This window comes from Mesoplodon bidens (assembly GCF_964165515.1).
Source record: "Mesoplodon bidens genome assembly, chromosome: 4".
NCBI lineage: Eukaryota > Metazoa > Chordata > Mammalia > Artiodactyla > Ziphiidae > Mesoplodon > Mesoplodon bidens.
Genome location: NC_138160.1, coordinates 96436286 through 96455067, shown reverse-complemented (window position 1 = coordinate 96455067; position 18782 = coordinate 96436286). Strand labels below are relative to the sequence as shown.

Sequence of the window (18782 nt, the reverse complement as noted above, 5' to 3'; positions counted from 1 at the left end):
CTTCAATAAAGCTGATTTTTAAAAATCACAATTTTTTGCTAAAATTTTCAGATTATTTCCAGACAATTTTATTCAATGGCTTAACCATTCAAAACAGTCTGTTACATTATATGTACTTATAGAGAAAAAAAATCTATAGATAGTAAAAGTGGAATCTCTTCCTCGTAAATTTCCTATCCCCAATACCCAATAATACTGGCTAGAGAATTTCAGTCATTCTTCCTTTCTCTCACCTCCTTTCAATAGGCCATCAAGTCCTATCAATTATATACTTTCTTTCATCCCCACTCTACTGCCTTAGTTCACTTCCTTCTGGACTACTGCAATAGACTTCTAATTGATTTCCTTGACTTTAATCTCCCACCTACCAATCCAACATCCTTAACACAGAAAAAAACAATTATCTTGCCCCCGCAAAAAATGAACAAAGCAACAATAATGTTAATAGAAACTTGTTTTAAAAAACTAAATTGCTTCAGAATGAAGCCCAAAATCCATGTCACTAAAGGTACTTTAAGGCCTCATGATCAATATCAAATCCTCCCCTCACAAAAAGCATGTATTTTATATCTCTGCCTGTAGAGTCATCCTTTCCTTTTCTGTCTGTGAAATATCTACTAATCCCAAAAAAAATCCAGTTTAAATATAATTTCCTCCATTCCCATTGTCCTCCTCTAGATGTGAATTCCTCTAGGCCAGGGTCTGAACCTTCTTCACTAAGCACAGTGCCTGGCTCACAGTAAATATACTTATGAATTGAATAAAGGAATAAAAACAGTATTATTCACTAAATCTATTTTTACTTTGACAAATACAAATTAACATTTTTTTTCTAAGATAAAAAGCTTAGAAAATTTGATAATGTAGAAACTGTACCTTGTCTACATGGAAAATTAAATCCAGTTCACAGACGTTTTCAAAACACTTGTCTAATGTTTCCACAAATACCTAAAGAAAAGAAAAAAGGTTAAAAGCTTTTGAGAACTGAATAAGTTCATTCAAATCTATTACCTATAAGGCAGACAATTCTTAATTATGAATTAAAACTTCTAACTCTATTATCACATTTCTTTTTTAAATTAAAAACTGTATTAAGTGCAAAAGGAATAATTATAGCCTGTACATCTAAACTATTTTTCAATACATTAATAAATGAAATACAATAAACAAAATAAACTTCACTGAAAATTACTAAGACCTAAAAATTGTTAGTACCATTACTTACAAAAATACTGAAAAATACTCAAATCAGGCTCCCTATCTTCATATGAGGAAAAAAGAAAGCTTGTCATAAGTATCTATCAAGCTAGATGGGCACAGTCCAAGTCTCAACCACATCTAATATAGCCAATAATTTTAAATTAGCAAATCAGTATAAAAGATCACTAAAAATTAAACTTATGGGAAGAGCACAGACTTTGGAATCAGATTTACCTGGACTCAAACTCTGGTTCAAATACCTGTACGACCTTGTGTGGGAAAGGGTTAACTCAGTAAGCCTGGGTTGTTCAACCCCTATACATTCCCCAAAATGGCCTGTTTTCAGACTAGCCTTTGGCTAGTTCCTGGGAACTGAGCTCTGAGCCCTTGGAAAGTTCTATCTGATAAGAGTGTTTCTGCATGCCTGAGGCCCTGGGCCACACTGTACCAGTGTGAGCAGACAGTTTATGCTAACAGTGTGATTTACAATGAACATATTTTTTCTCTGAGGTTCTGGAGCTTAAGTAAACAAGGTCAGTCATGGAGGTGTCACATGCCTATGTGACTGACCCCCAATAAAAATCCTGGAAACCCAGGCTAGGGTGAGTTGCCTAGTTTGGAACACTTTGCACATGTCATCATATATCACTTCTGGGGGAATTAAGCACATCTTGTGTGACTCCAGTAGAAAGGGACAACACCTGGAAGCTTGCACCTGGTTTCCTCCATACTTCCCTTCATGTGCCTTTGATGGTTTTACTCTGTGTACTTTCACTGTAATAAACCCTAACCATAAACATAGCAACTTCTGAGTCCTGTGATTCCTAAAAAATCACTGAGATGGTCTTGGGGACCTCTGATACAAACTTTCCAAAATTAATCTCTTAAATTCCACTTTGCATAGTTGTCACTATTCTATCACTATTTCTGTATCCACTACCCTTCTCAGTGGTAATTTTCACAGATAGAATGACCATAAGTTTATCATTCGAACTGGGGGGTATTAAGAGTAAAAGAGAGCATCTATTAATTATTATATTATAATAACAGTATGCAATGTTATTGTACTATAATAATAACCTGGAACAACAGATGTAAACCAGGACTGTTCCAAGCAAACTGAAATGTATGGTCACTGTATTCATAGGTGATCCTACCGGACAGAGTAAAATCTAAACAACAGGCTTCTTGCTATAACTACTCCAATCTGAGGCCAATTTACACAGATCCACAATCCAAGGCTCCTTCCTGGCATCAATGTAGATGAATAAGACGGTGAAACCATGTATTTAACTATATGACCATGATCAACATTGTCTTAGACCAAGGGTTGGCAAACGTTCTCTGCAAAGGACTAGAGAGTAAAGATTTTAATTTTAGGCTTTGTGGGCCATACAGTATAGCACAAAAGCAGCCACAGACAATACATAAACAAATGAGCATGGCTCTATTCGAATAAAACTTCATTTACAAAAACAGGTAGCAGGCTGAATTTGACCTGCAGGATGTAATTTGTTGATCCTTGACTTAGACCAGGAGAAATAAAAGATCAGTAGTAACCAAGAATATACAGCTTTACACATAGTTTCATTTATGAGAAGGCAAGTTATTAAGATGACCAAGTGTGGGGCATACAAAGGTCATCCTCAAATGAGTGCCTAGTTTGTTTCAACTGTGTGGTAAGGAGAAAATATATATTGTTGAGTACCTATCCAAACTCCCAACTTCATCTATTTCTCCTCAAGGTCTTGGTGACATGGTCCGTGAAATGACTTTATTCATTCTATTTCTAATTCTGACTCACTTTTCTTCTTCTTATAACACATTCTTGTTATGAGGATAGAATGGGATAATGCTTCTTGAACAAAGAATAAGCATTTAACAAATACTGACTTCTTGAGGAGTCAGAGAAAATTTTCCCATTGAGAAAGATGAATTTATTTTTGACACAGTATCTCTAACATGGAAGTGGTCTGAATACATTTATAAACTCATAGTTAAATAAGTTACAGGAAATAAAACCATTTAAGTTCTGTCCTTCAGTAAATTTTTACTGAAGTATAACATATGTACAGAAAAGTACACAACACTGTTCGTAGGAATGTAAATTGGCGCAGCCACTGCATAAAACAGTATGGAGGTTCCTCAAAAAATTAAAAACAGAACTACCATATCACCCAGCAATTCCACTCCTGGGTATATAGCTGAAGAAAAAAAAAACAGTAACTTGAAAAGATGCATGTACCCCAATGTTCACAGCAGCATTATTTACAACTGCCAAGATATGGAAGCAACCTCAGTGTCCATCAACAGATGAGTGGATAAAGGCGTGGTATACACACACACACACACACACACACACACACACACACACACACATATACAGAGGAATACTACTCAACCATGAAAAAGAATGAAATTTTGCCAGTTCCAACAACATGGAGGGTATTATGCATAGAGAAATAAGTCAGAGAGAAAGACAAATACTGTCTGTTATCACCTTCATGTGGAATCTAAAAAATAAAACAAACGAATGACTATAACAAAACAGAAACAGACTCACAGATATAGATAACAAACTAGTGGTTACCAGTGGGAAGAGGGAAGGGGGAGGGGAAAGATAGGAATAGGGGATTATGAGGTACAAACAACTATGTATAAAATTAATAAGCTACAAGGATATATTATACAGCACAGGGAATATAGCCAATATTTTATAATAGCCAATATTTTATAATAACTTTAAATGGAGTATAGTCTATAAAAACTGTGAATCACTGTGTTGTACACCTGAAACCAATGTAATGTTGTAAGCCAACTATACCTCAATAATAAAAAAAGTACACAAATCATAACAATGTACAACCTGATGAATTTTCACAAAGTAAGTACACCTGTGTAACCAGCACTTAATATTCAGGTGTTAGACTATTACCAGCACTGTAGAAGTCCTCTCATACTCCATTAGGCAGCTATCAACATCAAGGGTAACTACCCTGCTTTCTAACATTAAAGATATATTTTGTCTATTTCTGAACTACTATTGACCCTTGAACAATCTGGGCTTGAGCTGTGTGGGTCCAATGCTGCGCACATGCTTAGAAACAAGTTTTTTTCAATAAATATAGTACTACACTACCCATGGTTGGCTGAATCCAGGGATGCGGAACCCACAGATACAGAAGGCCAACTGTAAGGGACTTAAGCATCCACGGATTCTGGTCATAGCAGGTCCTGTAACCAATTCCCGGCAGATGCCAACTACCATACCAAGGGACAACCGTGTATTTAAATGGAATCATACAGTATGGAACCATATGAGTGGCTTCTTCTATTCATTGATTTGTTTGTGAGATTCATTTATTTTGTTACATAATATTAGTATAACAGTTCATTCATTCTTGTTGTTATACAGTGTGCTATTGCAGAAATATACCACAATGTATTTATCTATTCCACGGTTGACAGAAGTTCGGGTCCAGCATGGGGCCATTACAATTAGTAATGATACTAATTCTTATATAAGTCTTTTAGTGAACATACATACACATATCTACTGAATGTATACCTAGAGTAGAATCACTGGGCCATGGAGCAGATAGGTTTTCAAAGTGATTTTCAATAGATTTTCAAAGCAATTATAAAAATTTACAATCCAGGGACTTCCTTGGCAGTCCAGTGGTTAAGACTCCACGCTTCCAATGTAGGGGGTGTGGGTTTGATCCCTCTCAGGGAACTAAGATCCCACAAGCCGTGTGGCGCAGCCATTAAAAAAAAAAAATTTACAATCCAAATCATAGTATATGGGAGTTCCCACAGTGCCACATCCTTGTCAGCCCTGTATGTTGTCAATCTTTTAATTTTAGTCATTCTTATGGGTGTCTGGTGGTCTCTCATGGTGATATTCATTTGTATTTCCCTGAAGCCTAAAGAGATGGACCACCATTTCATATTTACCATTTTGATATCCTTTTTCATGATGTCTATTCAAGACTTCTGCTCATTTTTCTGTTCAAGACTTCTGCTTATTACCTGTCTTTTTCTTATTGATGTATAGAAATTCTTTACATAGTCTAGATACAGTCCTGTCACACACACATATTACAGATATCTTTTTCTACTCTGACTTGCCTTTTCATTCTCCTAATAACATTCTTGGAAGAACAAAAGCTTTAAATTTCAATATAGTCCAACTTATCAGCTTTTTTCCTTTATGGTTAATCTTTTTTTTTGTCCAATTTAAGAAATTTTTGCCTACAGCAAGGTCAGGAAGATATTCTCCCAGAAGAAAATAAAAGCTTCATGGTTTTATTTTTCATGTTTGGACCAAATCTATCTGGAATTAATTTTCGTATGTGGTGTGAGGTGGTCTTTCTTAATTTAAAATCATTATTAAACTTACTATTCAGAATAAAGTTTCCAGTATGGCTTTATTTTTTCATGTTTACTTTTTCCAGATCCACTGGTTTGATTACCCATATACTGTAGCCATTCCTTCTTAACCATCAGAAGATGACTATCTTGGTGAAAATGCTGTCTGAATAGTTTCCCTTCACTTATGTATTACTTACGAAGGATCAGTGGAACCCACTGAACATAGACTACATTTGACAAAGTGAGAAAAAAATTTCTTGGTAGCATTGAATGTGCCACTGGTGAAATATAGTGTGTAAAAAGTATGAGCTGTCTATAGAGGCAGTATAGCAAAGTAGTGAGGAAACCAGAAAGACCTGGCTTCAAATTCCTCCTTAGCTACTACCTAGCTATGTGAGCCTAAGCGTCACTTAACTCCTCCAAATATCAGAACTATAAAATAGTTATACATCTATCTACCTTTCTGGATTATCTTAAAGGTTTAGTTAAATAATTTAGATAAAGTGTTGAACACTGCCCAAAACACATCGACTAAACAAAAGCCAGTACTATTTATCTGGCTGTTCAAAACATATGATTACAAAACTAAAACAGAAAGAGATAATTCTAATTCTGCTAATAAACACTGATATAAAAGCAAGGTAACTACATACTGTGGTGTCCAAGTTTTGGGGATTTGCTTACTAACTTAGAAAGAAAAAAGGTTGTTAATATTTAAAACAGAACAATACCAAGTATGAAAAATGTAAATACTTTTTTAAAAAGTGCCCTGCAGCAATATATCATTACAACTACATGTTCTTAACTTCGGGAAAGAATGCTTAAGATTTAAGGCATTCAAATGTTAAGTTTGGATGAAAACTTAAAAACCCACTTCAAAAAACTCTCCATTAATTTTCTTTTGAGTTAGCAAGAATTACTTAATGTAATTAGAATCTGGAGCCCCAAGGTAAATATACACTGATGATTCGTTACATGGACAAGGTCAATACAAAACTAATAATCTACAAACTGAAGTTAAGAAATTAAGAAAAACAAATTAATGGGCCTTGGGGGTTCTAGCCAGGACAACCAAAAAATAATAAAACTGCTGTTGCATTATATTTCACAAAGAGAAACATAAAAAGACTAAAAAACTCGAAGCAACATGGTACATGGCACCCTCTTGTGTTTCATTTTTAAATGATAAAAGTTTAAAGTCAATTTCAATATAACTGTTATCTACTAAGTAGCTACTCATTAATCTCTGGCCTTGGAAATTCAAAGGCTGGTGGAAGAAAAATTACTTTTAATTTATTAAGAATAATATTTTAAGTTTTCCTTCATTTTAAATAATTATATAGTTTTTCAAAAATAAATATAGAGATATTCAGAAAAATGACACATCCACATATAAACAGAGTCTCCCTTCCCTGTGCCCTTCTATCAACAAAATTTCCTTGTGTTTCCTTTACCTTTAATTACAAATCTATATCCCTGGATCACAAAGGGTAACAGGAATCTATTCCAAAGCAGCTTAGTACTTAAGAGTACTTAGTACTCTACTAAAATTCCAGCTTAGCCTCTGACTATGAAATCTAGGGCAAGTTATTTAATTCTAAGCCTCATTTGGGTATAATAATAGTGCCTATGCCATGGAGTTGTTTTAGTGATTAATAAATATAAATGGCTTAGAACAGTATCTCACCAAAAAAAGTACTCAATATATTTTAGCTAGTATTATAATACTATACACAGATGCAAAAATAAAAATGTGCACTAGATAAAATAAATGCCACAAAAATATCCTTAAGCAATATCACTTATTTGGCAGACTCTTCTTTAGAGTTTCTAGGGGAAAAAAAAATTTCTGGGTTTGGGGAATTCTGTTAAATTTCAGGAGGAATTGCTCTTACTGTTTCTAATCTATAATATTAAATAAAATATGTAAATGTTAAACTGACATGTTATAAGACAGGAAAAGTCTTAAGCCCAAGAATAGAAGGCATAAATTTAGGAATATGTCAAGAGATTAAAAAAATTTTTTTTCAGTCAGCAGCAAGATGTTCTAGAGAGATACTGGCTTAGCTCAAGTAAGGAATCAAAAAATACCACTAAAAATGTTCCAAGAAAGCTAGGGAACACAGACTGAACTTAAAATCAGATTAATTAGCTTTGAAGAACAACTATGAATACAGCACTGTTGCATATAATATTCAGAATCTTTAATGTATGGTGTTTAAGGTGTGTAAGTAGCACTCAGGCTAGCCTATGACTGGATTCTGAACTGGATTTCCACTAAACCTGACCTAGACACTAATGTGCCAGTGATGACGGATATTTTTCTAACAGTAAAAATAGAGACGTTTATTGTGCATTTACTATGTACCAGTTAATTTAGACATATTAAACTCTTGACTTCAATATGAAAAAATTGAGAGTTGATAAAAGGACTGTCTTCTATATTGATGTCATAATGATTCTTTAAGAGTTCTTAAAGAACTCAATGATTCATATTGTGTGATTTATTTCTATTTTTTAAAATAAAAATTTTGTTAAAGTTTAAAAGCTAACAATGATAATAGCACTTATTGAGTATATACTATTATGGCACTGCTATTGTTCCAAGTGCTTTAAATAGATTATTTTATTTAATCCTTCACAGTAATCCCATAAGGCAGGTACTTTTTATCAACCATCTGCAGAAGAGTAATTTAAAGTACAAAGTTAACTAACTACTAGCACAGTTAGGTAGGAGAGTCCTCACTAAAATCCAGAAAGTCTCATGGCAGAACCCACACTCTTATTCACTAGAGATACTCCCTCCAACAACAACAAAAATCATCTTTTATTTTTAATGTAGTAAGAGGTGATTATTCAGAAAATTTAGAAAATACATAAAAGTGTGAAGCAAAAATTTTAACTGTCCATACTTTTATCACCTAAATTAACAACAGTATTGTGCAAAGACTTCTTGTACTATAGGAAATTTAATTACATTGTAGTCTCTCCATTAAAGTGACTTAATATGATTTGTATGTTGGATTTAGACATCTAAGGAAGTAGGGTTTTGAATTTGTAAGGCTAATATATCAAATACTAATTTAGAAAATGAAAGTAGCCTCTGAATTATTTCTTTTGGTGCACAGAAGCTACTCCAAGAACATTTAAAAAACTCATATTGACATCAATTGTTAGAACTCCATTTAAACTTCCAAGCAAAAGTTCATTTTTTTTTTTTTTTTTTTTTGGCTGTATGTGGGCCTCTCACTGTTGTGGCCTCTCCCCTTGTGGAGCACAGGCTCCGGACGCCAGGCTCAGCAGCCATGGCTCACGGGCCCAGCCGCTCCACAGCATGTGGGATCTTCCCGAACCGGGGCACGAACCCGTGTCCCCTGCATCGGCAGGCGGACTCTCAACCACTGCGCCACCAGGGAAGCCCAAAAGTTCATTTTTTTAATGGTATTTGGCCTTGAAAGATATTCTCTTGTGTATAATTGAATATGGTACAATTGGTATCTTGAACAGACTTAAAACAAAATAAAATGAATAAAAATCTTAGCTTTTCCTTACAGAATATCAACTAATAAGTACAGAAAGCATGATGGAAAAATCACTATTTGGCAAACACCACAATAATTCTTTCAGGCAGGAATCATCAACAGATGCTAAAAGTAATGACCAAATTATGATTAGAAAAAGGATATTTATATACTCAAAATTATTCCCCATAGGATACTTCTAAGCACAAAGGGAAAATGGAAGTTTAAGTAGGTAAACCTGGCAGGCACCTCATTAACCAAGGAATCAGAATAAATATCACAAGTAATGGGGTAAAATGATATCATGTATCTCCTGAATATGATGCACTGAGAAGGATATAACATCACTTGTGATATTCAAAAATACATAATCCGAATTTAATCATTAAGAAACATCAAATCCAAACTGAGGAATACTCTACAAAATAACTGGCTAGTACTCTTCAAAGGATCCAGGTAAGAAAGACATGAATGGAAGACAGATGAAGAACTATAACCGAGTAAAGGAGACTTAGGAGATAAGAAAACTAACACTATATGTAACCTGAATTGAACTCTAAACAAGAAAAATTACATTAATGGGACAACTGGCAAATTTTAAATAAGATCTGCAGATTAGATAATCATATTCTATCAATGTAAATTTCATGATTTTAATTACCTACTTGAGGTTATGGAAGATGTTAAATTTGAGGAATCTGGATGAAGATACGGTATGCAAAAATTCTTTGCATTATACTTGCCACTTTTCTAAGTCTGAAATAATTTCAACATGAAAAGTTTTTTTTTTAAAAGAAGAAAATTTTTGAAAAAACAAGCTCAAAAGGAACTCTTCTCCTCTATATCCAACCCCTCCCTGAAACCTACTATTCTACACTGAGAAATAAGGAATTCATCATAAACCAAAGAAAAATACCAACATAACCTGAGTTTTTCACTCTCTCAAACCTACTTTGAAGGGGAAAAAAATAAATTTTAAGTTACTTCTAGCTCCAAAACTCTGACTTTAAGTACTTGAGTTCCAAAATACTTTCTTCACCACTATAAAGTAAGTAATAACAATGTGTCTGCTATCTTCTAGGCCCTGTGCTGACTGCTTTATATACGTTAGCTCCAATTCTTATAATAATGCTGGCAAAGTAGGTATGAATATCAACATTTACAGACAAGAAAATTGAGGATGAATAAGACTAAGTAATTTGCTCAAAGATATAGAACTGTTAGATAACATAGCCAATATTTAAACCCATACCATCTAACTCCAAACACAATAATGCCTCCCAAGAGCACTGATGAGAGGTCAACAAAACATGTAAATTAGAATGGTAAGTATCATCAAATTGTTACCTGGGTTTATCATTAAGAAGAAGCAATGTAAATAACTGAAAAGTGAATTATTACATTTCCAATGACTGTAAATCAGACTTTTCAACAATGAAAATAAGATAGGAAAAGGATTTTAAGAATGCTGAATCGAGCTTCCCTGGTGGCGCAGTGGTTAAGAATCCGCCTGCCAATGCAGGGGACATGGGCTCGAGCCCTGGTCTGGGAAGACCCCACATGCTGCAGAGCAACTAAGCCCATGCGCCACAACTACTGAGCCTGCGCTCTAGAGCCCGGGAGCCACAACTACTGAGCCCGTGTGCCACAACTACTGAAGGCTGCGTGCCTAGAGCTCGTGCTCCGCAACAAGAGAAGCCACCGCAATGAGAAGACCACACACCGCAACGAAGAGTAGCCCCTGCTCGCTGCAACTAGAGGAAGCCCACACGCAGCAATGAAGACCCAATACAGCCAAAAATAATAAATAAATTAAATAAATAAATTTAAAAAAAAAGAATACTGAATCACTCTAACAGTGTCCGATTCAAATTGTTTATGGAACTATTTTTTGGTTGCTTACGTATGTAAGAAACAAATCTTATTAAAAACAGAAGTTTTTAATACTCTGGTAACACAGTATGGTGTAGTAAACACCACAGAATTTTCCTAAAATGATCCTGGGCATTCACTCTGGATTGCCTGGAAAATAAACAAATTGGGCCAGGGCTCTCTCTTTCTCCAGCAGGAGGAACTGCACCAGAACTCATCTCTCCATGGGACCAGGGGTTTATCCCACTCAATCCTCCAATAGGTGAGCTGCAACTTCCCACAGTCCTCAAGAGCTGGTCAGCGAGTTTTCCCAGGCAACTCTTAAAGACACGTGGCACCTAAACGTGTATAGCTCAAAGCTTAAGTAATGTTTATGCCACCCCACTGACAAGGATGCTTCAATGAGCCTACCCTTGCAATAAAAGAGAACAATGATGTGGAATGGGAGGGGTGAGGCCTCTATTGGCAAATTATTCTATGTTTAGTAGTATCTACATCAGTGCAGCTTCCTATGAGATAGTAGGAAGATCAGGGGATCTTTCTCAAGTATGCTTGGCTTACAAGTTTCCTCAATTAAGCCTATTCTTATCACATAATTCTATCACAATGCAGAATTCCTTCCAAGCCATCAAAGAACATATAGGATAAATAGATTCACAAATTCTTGTAAAAATGAAAAAGAAAAATAAAAGGACTTCTTTACCCAATTCAGTTTGTGTACTAATGAAATTATACGCCTTCCTTATAAAATACATGCTTTAACGATAATGTTAGCTAAAAACCACTGACTACTTCAGGTCAGTCATTTAGCGACAGGCTTCACATACACCATCTTTTTTTAATGCTTTCACATGTTCTATGAGTTGGTATTATTATTATTATTACTACCTCCACTTTGCAGATGAACAAAATCAGGGTCAAAGAGGTTAAATAACTTGCCCAAAGTTATATAGCCAGTACAGAGAAGGGCCTGAATGGTTTTAACCACTACTACTTTGCTTTAATTCACTGATATTTCTAACAACTCATGAGGTCTATAGGCAGCATACTGAAACAGGCATACTTTACAGGTGAAAAATGCAAGGTCTATTAACATTAAATGACTTGCTCAATATCATACTAAATTAACACTAATAGCAATAAGTAAAATAATTTCACAAAACTCAGTCTAATGCTCAGTACTGTAGTACTGACAAATGCTATATACATAACAGCTCTAATTTATATACATATTCTAACACCATGGTCAAAACATATCTTTCTAAACCTAAAGATAAGTTTAGTTGTTAGTCCTCAATTTTTTCCTAACTATAACTGAACAAGGCTGATGCTGATATAATTGCTACATGTGATACAGAAAACTGTTACAAAATTTGGAATTATCTAGTGAACTTTTATGCCTCCATATCAGCGTGGCAACTAAATTAATGAGGACAATATGACTGCTTATAAATAACTCAAACAACCAACATTAATATTTAATTAACTTCTATTCTCACTCTGTAAATATTTTAACACTTCCAATGACAACATGCTATAACAGAAGGGACTTCAAACACGGCTAGCTATCAACTCTGAAACTAGCTGATATTGTAATCAATATCACATTAAAATAGTACACACCAGAAACAAAAAAAGATTACCTTTTTTTTCCCAACTAACAAAGAATTAAAAGAAAACAAACAGAAGTTGATTATTCAACCTGGTGACATACTAGTATAATTCCCACATGGAATTTACTAAGAATTCCTTCTCTCAGATTTTATATAAGGTAAGAAGTCAAATCTGGGACAATACATACATACCTTAGAAACACAAAACCTTTGCATAAAAATATAAGCTTCTAATGATCATTTGAATTATATCATTTTTAATGTTCAAAAAAACAAATGATAAAATTCAAAACTTCAAAAAATTCAAAAAAGTTTTTTAAAAAGTTTTAATTCTAGATGATAGGAATATAGGTATTTATTGTTTTATCCTTTGTGTTTTCCTGTATTTTAAACAGTTCTAGAAATGTAAATAAAAGTAAAATACAAACATTCAAAAAAAACCAAATGAAACTGTGTTTAGTTATCACATGTTGATGTTTACTAAGTTTTCTTGACCCATTCCCTAAAGAAAATACAAAACCAAGAGGCTTTGGTCTAAACTCTCTTGATTTATAATTTTCCACTTTTATTATATTTCTCAAAACTAGAGGATGGACAAAGCAAGAAAATCAGTTCTAAATAAACTCTGAATAGCTGTTTCATGAAACAGAAGCAGAAACAATAAGCTACTCCCTTCCATCTTTGTTCACTCAACCAATGTTTTTCAAGTGCCTGACTTATGCATGCTCAGCACTCCCTCTTAAGTATTTAATGATCTGTAATAACCACCGGGGAAAGACAGCAACTACAGAACTTCCAACATGTTCAAGGTAGTGACAGAATTCATCCTTGTAAGGTAAATTACAGAAAGTTTCTTTTTTTGTGACATGATAGATCAACATGTAATAACTCAATAGGATCTTCTTTAAAAAACAGCTCAAGCCTACGTTAGAAACAGGACAATAAGACAATCCTCCTGAAATTCTTTTTACTGTATCTTATTTAACATCAAGACAAATTACCAACATTTCAAATAATAATGGCTAAAAACTTTTGCAAAACACAAGACATAGTTTCCATTTTCCACAAATACATGATAGAATTTACTTCAGATATGATGTAGGATATTTGTTTTTTGACAACTCCCCATATAATTCCCTACTAAGATATAACAACCATGCTATCATAACCATTAAGACCAGCAACAGCATCAAAATAATAATCGATGAGGGGAGAACAATCCAGGTAGAAAGATCAGCAAGTACAAAGGCTCTGAGGTAAAAGCATGCTGATGTATCTGAGGAACAAGGAGGCCAGTGTCGATGGAGCAAAGGGGAAAAGAGTAGAAAATGAAGTAAGATAAATAGTAGGGTTCGGCGAGGGGAGTCAGATCATGTGAGGCCTCATGGGTCATTTATAAGGAATTTGGCTTTTACTCTTAGTGAGAAGGGAAGCCACTGAAGAACTCAAAATGGAAAAGTATAAAATGTAACATATTTGAATAGTATCACTCCGGCTGTTTTACTGAGAAAAGAAAAAGAGGAAAGGACAGTGGAAGCAGGAAGACCAGTCAGAAAACTACTGACATAGTCAAGAGCTGATGGTGGCGTGGACCCATGTGGAGGCAGTGCAGAGAGCAGTAAGTGGATTCTGCATAATCAACAGATTTGCCAAAGAAGAAGACGTAAGGGAGATCAAGAAACTAAAATGAAGTAACTAAAGTAGTAGGATGCAAACCAGGTATCCTAGAAGCCAAGTGAAGAAGATATTTCATGAAGAAGAGAGTAATAAACAGTCTTAATCAAATAAAGGAGGACTGATGAGAACCTTTGGATTCAGCAACAGTAGAGCTGAAAAACCTGATTAGAATGTGTTCAAGAAAGAATGGGAGAAGAACAATTTGAGACACTGCGTACAGAAAATGTTTTTAAAGTGTTTTGCTATAAAGAGAGGGAAAGAAATGAGGCAGTGGCTGGAGAAGGAAGTAGGGACAGAATTTTTTTTTTTAAGATGGAAGAACATATAAACATATTATAGACTAGTGGGGATGATCTAGAAGAGAGGAAAAAATGATACTGAAGAGAGAAAAATGCTAGAGCAATGAGGAAGAAGTAAACTAGTATATAAGTGGGTGAGTTGGCCTTAGCTAGGAGCAAAGTTCATTCATCTCTTATAGAAGAGAGTACAAGGACACAGATACAGAGTCTGTAGAAGTTCCCTTCTGAATGCTTCTGATTGCCTAGTGAACTTGGAAGCTACACGTTAGAAGTGCTACAGGTTTGAGAGGGGAGGAGAATGTATCAGCAGTTGTCTAGGAGTGTGGGAGAGTGAAATGACCAGGGAAATATAACGTGATTACTGGGTAGCATTAAGGAATCACTGAGGTCAGAGATCATGAATTTAAAGTGAGGCCAGCATGTATGGTTATCTTTTTTTTCTCTAAGTATGTACAGATATGTGGATTCAGGCAAAGAGCTGAGTAGATACAAGTCTATGATTATCATGATTGACCATGGAGTTTAAGCTGGGCAAGGAGAGTAAGACATCAGGAGGATCAGGGACAGTGAGAAGATAGATTTAAAAGACAGAAGGTCCCAAAGACACACTGAAAAGATATAAGGAACACAGGAAGAGAATACAGGATTCTGGATATAAACATGTCTATTTTTCTAAAGCTGCCATTTATCTATTAATAAACATTGAACAGTTCAAAAATGTATAACTAGGGCTTCCCTGGTGGCGCAGTGGTTGAGAGTCCACCTGCCGGTGCAGGGGACATGGGTTCGCGCCCTGGTCCGGGAGGATCACACATGCTGCGGAGCGGCTAGGCCCATGAGCCATGGCCGCTGAGCCTGCGTGTCCGGAGCCTGTGCTCCGCAACGGGAGAGGCCACAACAGTGAAAGGCCCACATACCGCAAAAAAAAAAAAAATGTATAACTATACCTAAAAAACTGTCAATAAAAATTTTTTTCCTCAAAAAAAAAAAAACCATGGGCTTCCCTGGTGGCGCAGTGGTTGAGAGCCCGCCTGCCAATGCAGGGGACACGGGTTCGTGCCCCGGTCCGGGAGGATCCCACATGCCGTGGAGCGGCTGGGCCCGTGAGCCATGGCCGTTGAGCCTGTGCATCCGGAGCCTGTGCTCCGCAACGGGAGAGGCCACAACAGTGCGAGGCCCACATACCGCAAAAAAAAAAAAAACCCCCCAAAAAAAGGGACTGAAGGTCCCAATGGGCTCAAAGAACTGCTGGAGTAACAGTAATTGTGATAAAAGATAAGAGATGGTAGCAGAGAGTGGAAACTGTGAAATTAAGATGACGGAGGGACTTAAGTCTGGATAAAGACATGGTCCAGAAATGAATAATGAAGTAGGGTAACGGGCAAAATTCACTGGAGAAGAGGAATTCCAGTTTGAAGATACCAGTGTATTGAATGAACTATCCACATGAATGTTGAAATAACCAAGAACTATAACACAAGTAGTACTGGAGTGAATGTCAGTGAACTAAGAAATAAAATCTGTTAGGAGACAATTCTCCATGGGTGTTCCATTCCTGCACATCATGTGAACAGAGGTACTGACTGCCTTTATTGTGGATTATCTTTTCAAGCAAGCTCGTATAGCCAACAGCCCTGGAAAATAGATAGTGTTTCCCTCCAAAGCAAAGGGTAGGTTTATCTATACTTTGCTTGGAAGATATTCTCTTCCTCCAGGACATGGGCAGATATGCTTACGGTCCATTATAAAAGATTCCAGTTCACTAAGCTTGGGCTTCCTCTCTTATAACTCAATCCGCTGTGTGTGCAGGTCTTACCTGCACCTTATCAAGTCACACTTTAGGAACTGGGACTTGAGTAACCAGTGTAAGCAAATGCTGTCACTTTGACTACTGCTTTAGCTGTCAGAAATAAAGTCCTTGGTTTCTGGCCCCGAAATCTCCCATCTTCTGTCAGCATCCATGACACTGTGGTAGTTAACTTGTTAGCTTGCAGGTAGAGTAAAATCTCAGACCACTGAAAGTTTTTGACAAAATATCCAATGAATAGGGAGTGGGAATGAGAGATTACTGCAACCGGATTGGTAGAAGTAGGTATAGTTTGAGAACATGAGATAAAGTCTGGAGATATTTTAGAAGAGAAGAGGGTCTGGAAAATGTAATGAGAAGCAAAGAGAACACCCTCCAGACTCAATGGTATAAAGAAAGCAAAAGAGAAAACTGCTACTACTACTTGAGAGGGTGGCAGGTAGTTTCATCAGGGAAGCCAGATTTAACCTACAGCAAAAAGGTGAAGATAATATTAACAGAAGAGGTTGAAGATAAGGAGAAATTTGCTGATGACTGACCTTGAGTTCCAGGGCCATTATGAAAGATTTTCAGGAGATAGAAAGGGGTGGGTTTGGGGGTTAGATCTGGATACATATGGTAAAAGACCCATGAGTGTTGGGGTTCTTGTGGTGACTTACATGAACAGGAAAAAAGGGCATGAGGAAATCAGTTGCAGTTAGTCTTAATTAGATTAAATGACTGTGCTTCTACATCCCTCATCCCGCTTTTATCCACCCAACATCTACTATGGAACACTTATTTCTTACCAAACAAAACATCATTTTAGAAAATTTAGAACACAGAAGTTTTAAAAAATTGAAATGCCAAAATTGTTGTTTAAGACAGTAAGAGGCAAGTGTTAACTTACTTGAATTAGATCTAAAATGCCAAGTTCACTTTCTGAAGAATCCACACAGAAGACAAAATATAATGTTGCATAATGTCTATAAATCAGTTTGTTGTCAGATCCTCCAATTAATCTAAATGACAAAACAAAACAATTGGAATGTTATATCTACAAAATGAAAAACATTTTCATTAGTTCAAGAAAACTGACAATTTGTTTAAAACCTTCTATAAAAAGAAAGGTAACATTTAATGACATAGCATTCAAGTGAACTAGATGGTTGTTTTCTTCAGAGAAGTCAAGTAAAAGATGCCGATGCTTAACATTAGTTCATTCATTCATTCAATTATTTACTGAGTACTTACTATGTGCCAGGTACTGAGAGTGGGTAAGGAGCAATAAACAAACAAAGAAAATATTATCAGAGTGGAAGGGACTACTTCGAGAATCAAAAGAGGATGATGCCACACTGATGGATTTGCTACTTCCTATTGGGTGTTAAAAGAGTTGATGTTTAGACTGAGATCTAATGATAAGGAACCTGCCATGAAAAAATTTAGAGAAGAGCATTGCAGGCAAAGGTAGACTAATAAAAAGGCAATTTCATCAAGAACGAAATATCTGTGTTCAAGAAAGAAAAAGAAGGCCTGCGATCAATGAAAGATTAGCAAGCGATTAGGTCAGAGAAGTAGGCAGAAATGAGATCATAGGGCTTTTTTTTTTTTTTTGTGGTACACGGGCCTCTCACTGTTGTGGCCTCTCCCGTTGCGGAGCACAGGCTCCGGACGCACAGGCTCAGCAGCCATGGCTCAGGGGCCCATCCGCTCCACGGCATGTGGGATCTTCCCGGACCGGGGCACGAACCCGTGTCCCCTGCATCGGCAGGCGGACTCTCAACCACTGCGCCACCAGGGAAGCCCCATAGGGCATTTTTAAGAGCTTACTAGATTTAACTCCATAGGTCACAGTATGTTACACAGCTTAACACTGATTATCAACTAGGAAAAAAAAATGACATTTCTTCTTAAGTTTTGGACATATTTACCATCAAGATCTTCTCCAAAAACACATTTTGTTTTGGAATATAAATGCAAGAAAACTGAGCTAAGAGATACTCAATCCTTTTGCCAAATATTTTTATTTATGTTGACTGGAATTTCAGAGTTTTAAAAATAATAATTCAGGAATCATTACAAACACCTTTTATTTTTCTAAATACAGTTTAACTGTTCCATAGTTAAGTTTACAACAATTCATTCACCTTCTCAAAAGACCCTTTAACACTAACGAAACATAAAAAAATCAAGGCTAAGTATAATCAGAGCTAACTGAACATTCAAACAAGACAAAGGAAAATAACACCTATTTCTTTTTTTTTTTTTTTTTTTTTTTTTGGCTGCGCTGAGCAACATGTGGGATCTTAGTTCCCGATCAGGGATCAAACCCATGCCCCCTGCAGTGGAAGCATGGAGTCTTAACCACTGGAGCGCCAGGGAAGTCCCTATTTGTCACTCAATAAAAGTAATACTAAATTCACAAGTTTTGTAGAAA

At 35.9% G+C, this 18782-nt stretch overlaps 1 protein-coding gene across 1 annotated transcript in view; it reads right to left on the bottom strand.

The window, feature by feature from the left end:
* AP3S1 (adaptor related protein complex 3 subunit sigma 1) overlaps positions 1-18782 on the bottom strand; it is a 67638-nt gene that overhangs the window by 21991 nt on the left and 26865 nt on the right. Inside the window, 2 exon segments of the mRNA XM_081231862.1 lie at positions 877-948; positions 17253-17364. Of these exon segments, the coding sequence (XP_081087988.1) occupies positions 877-948; positions 17253-17364 (184 nt within the window).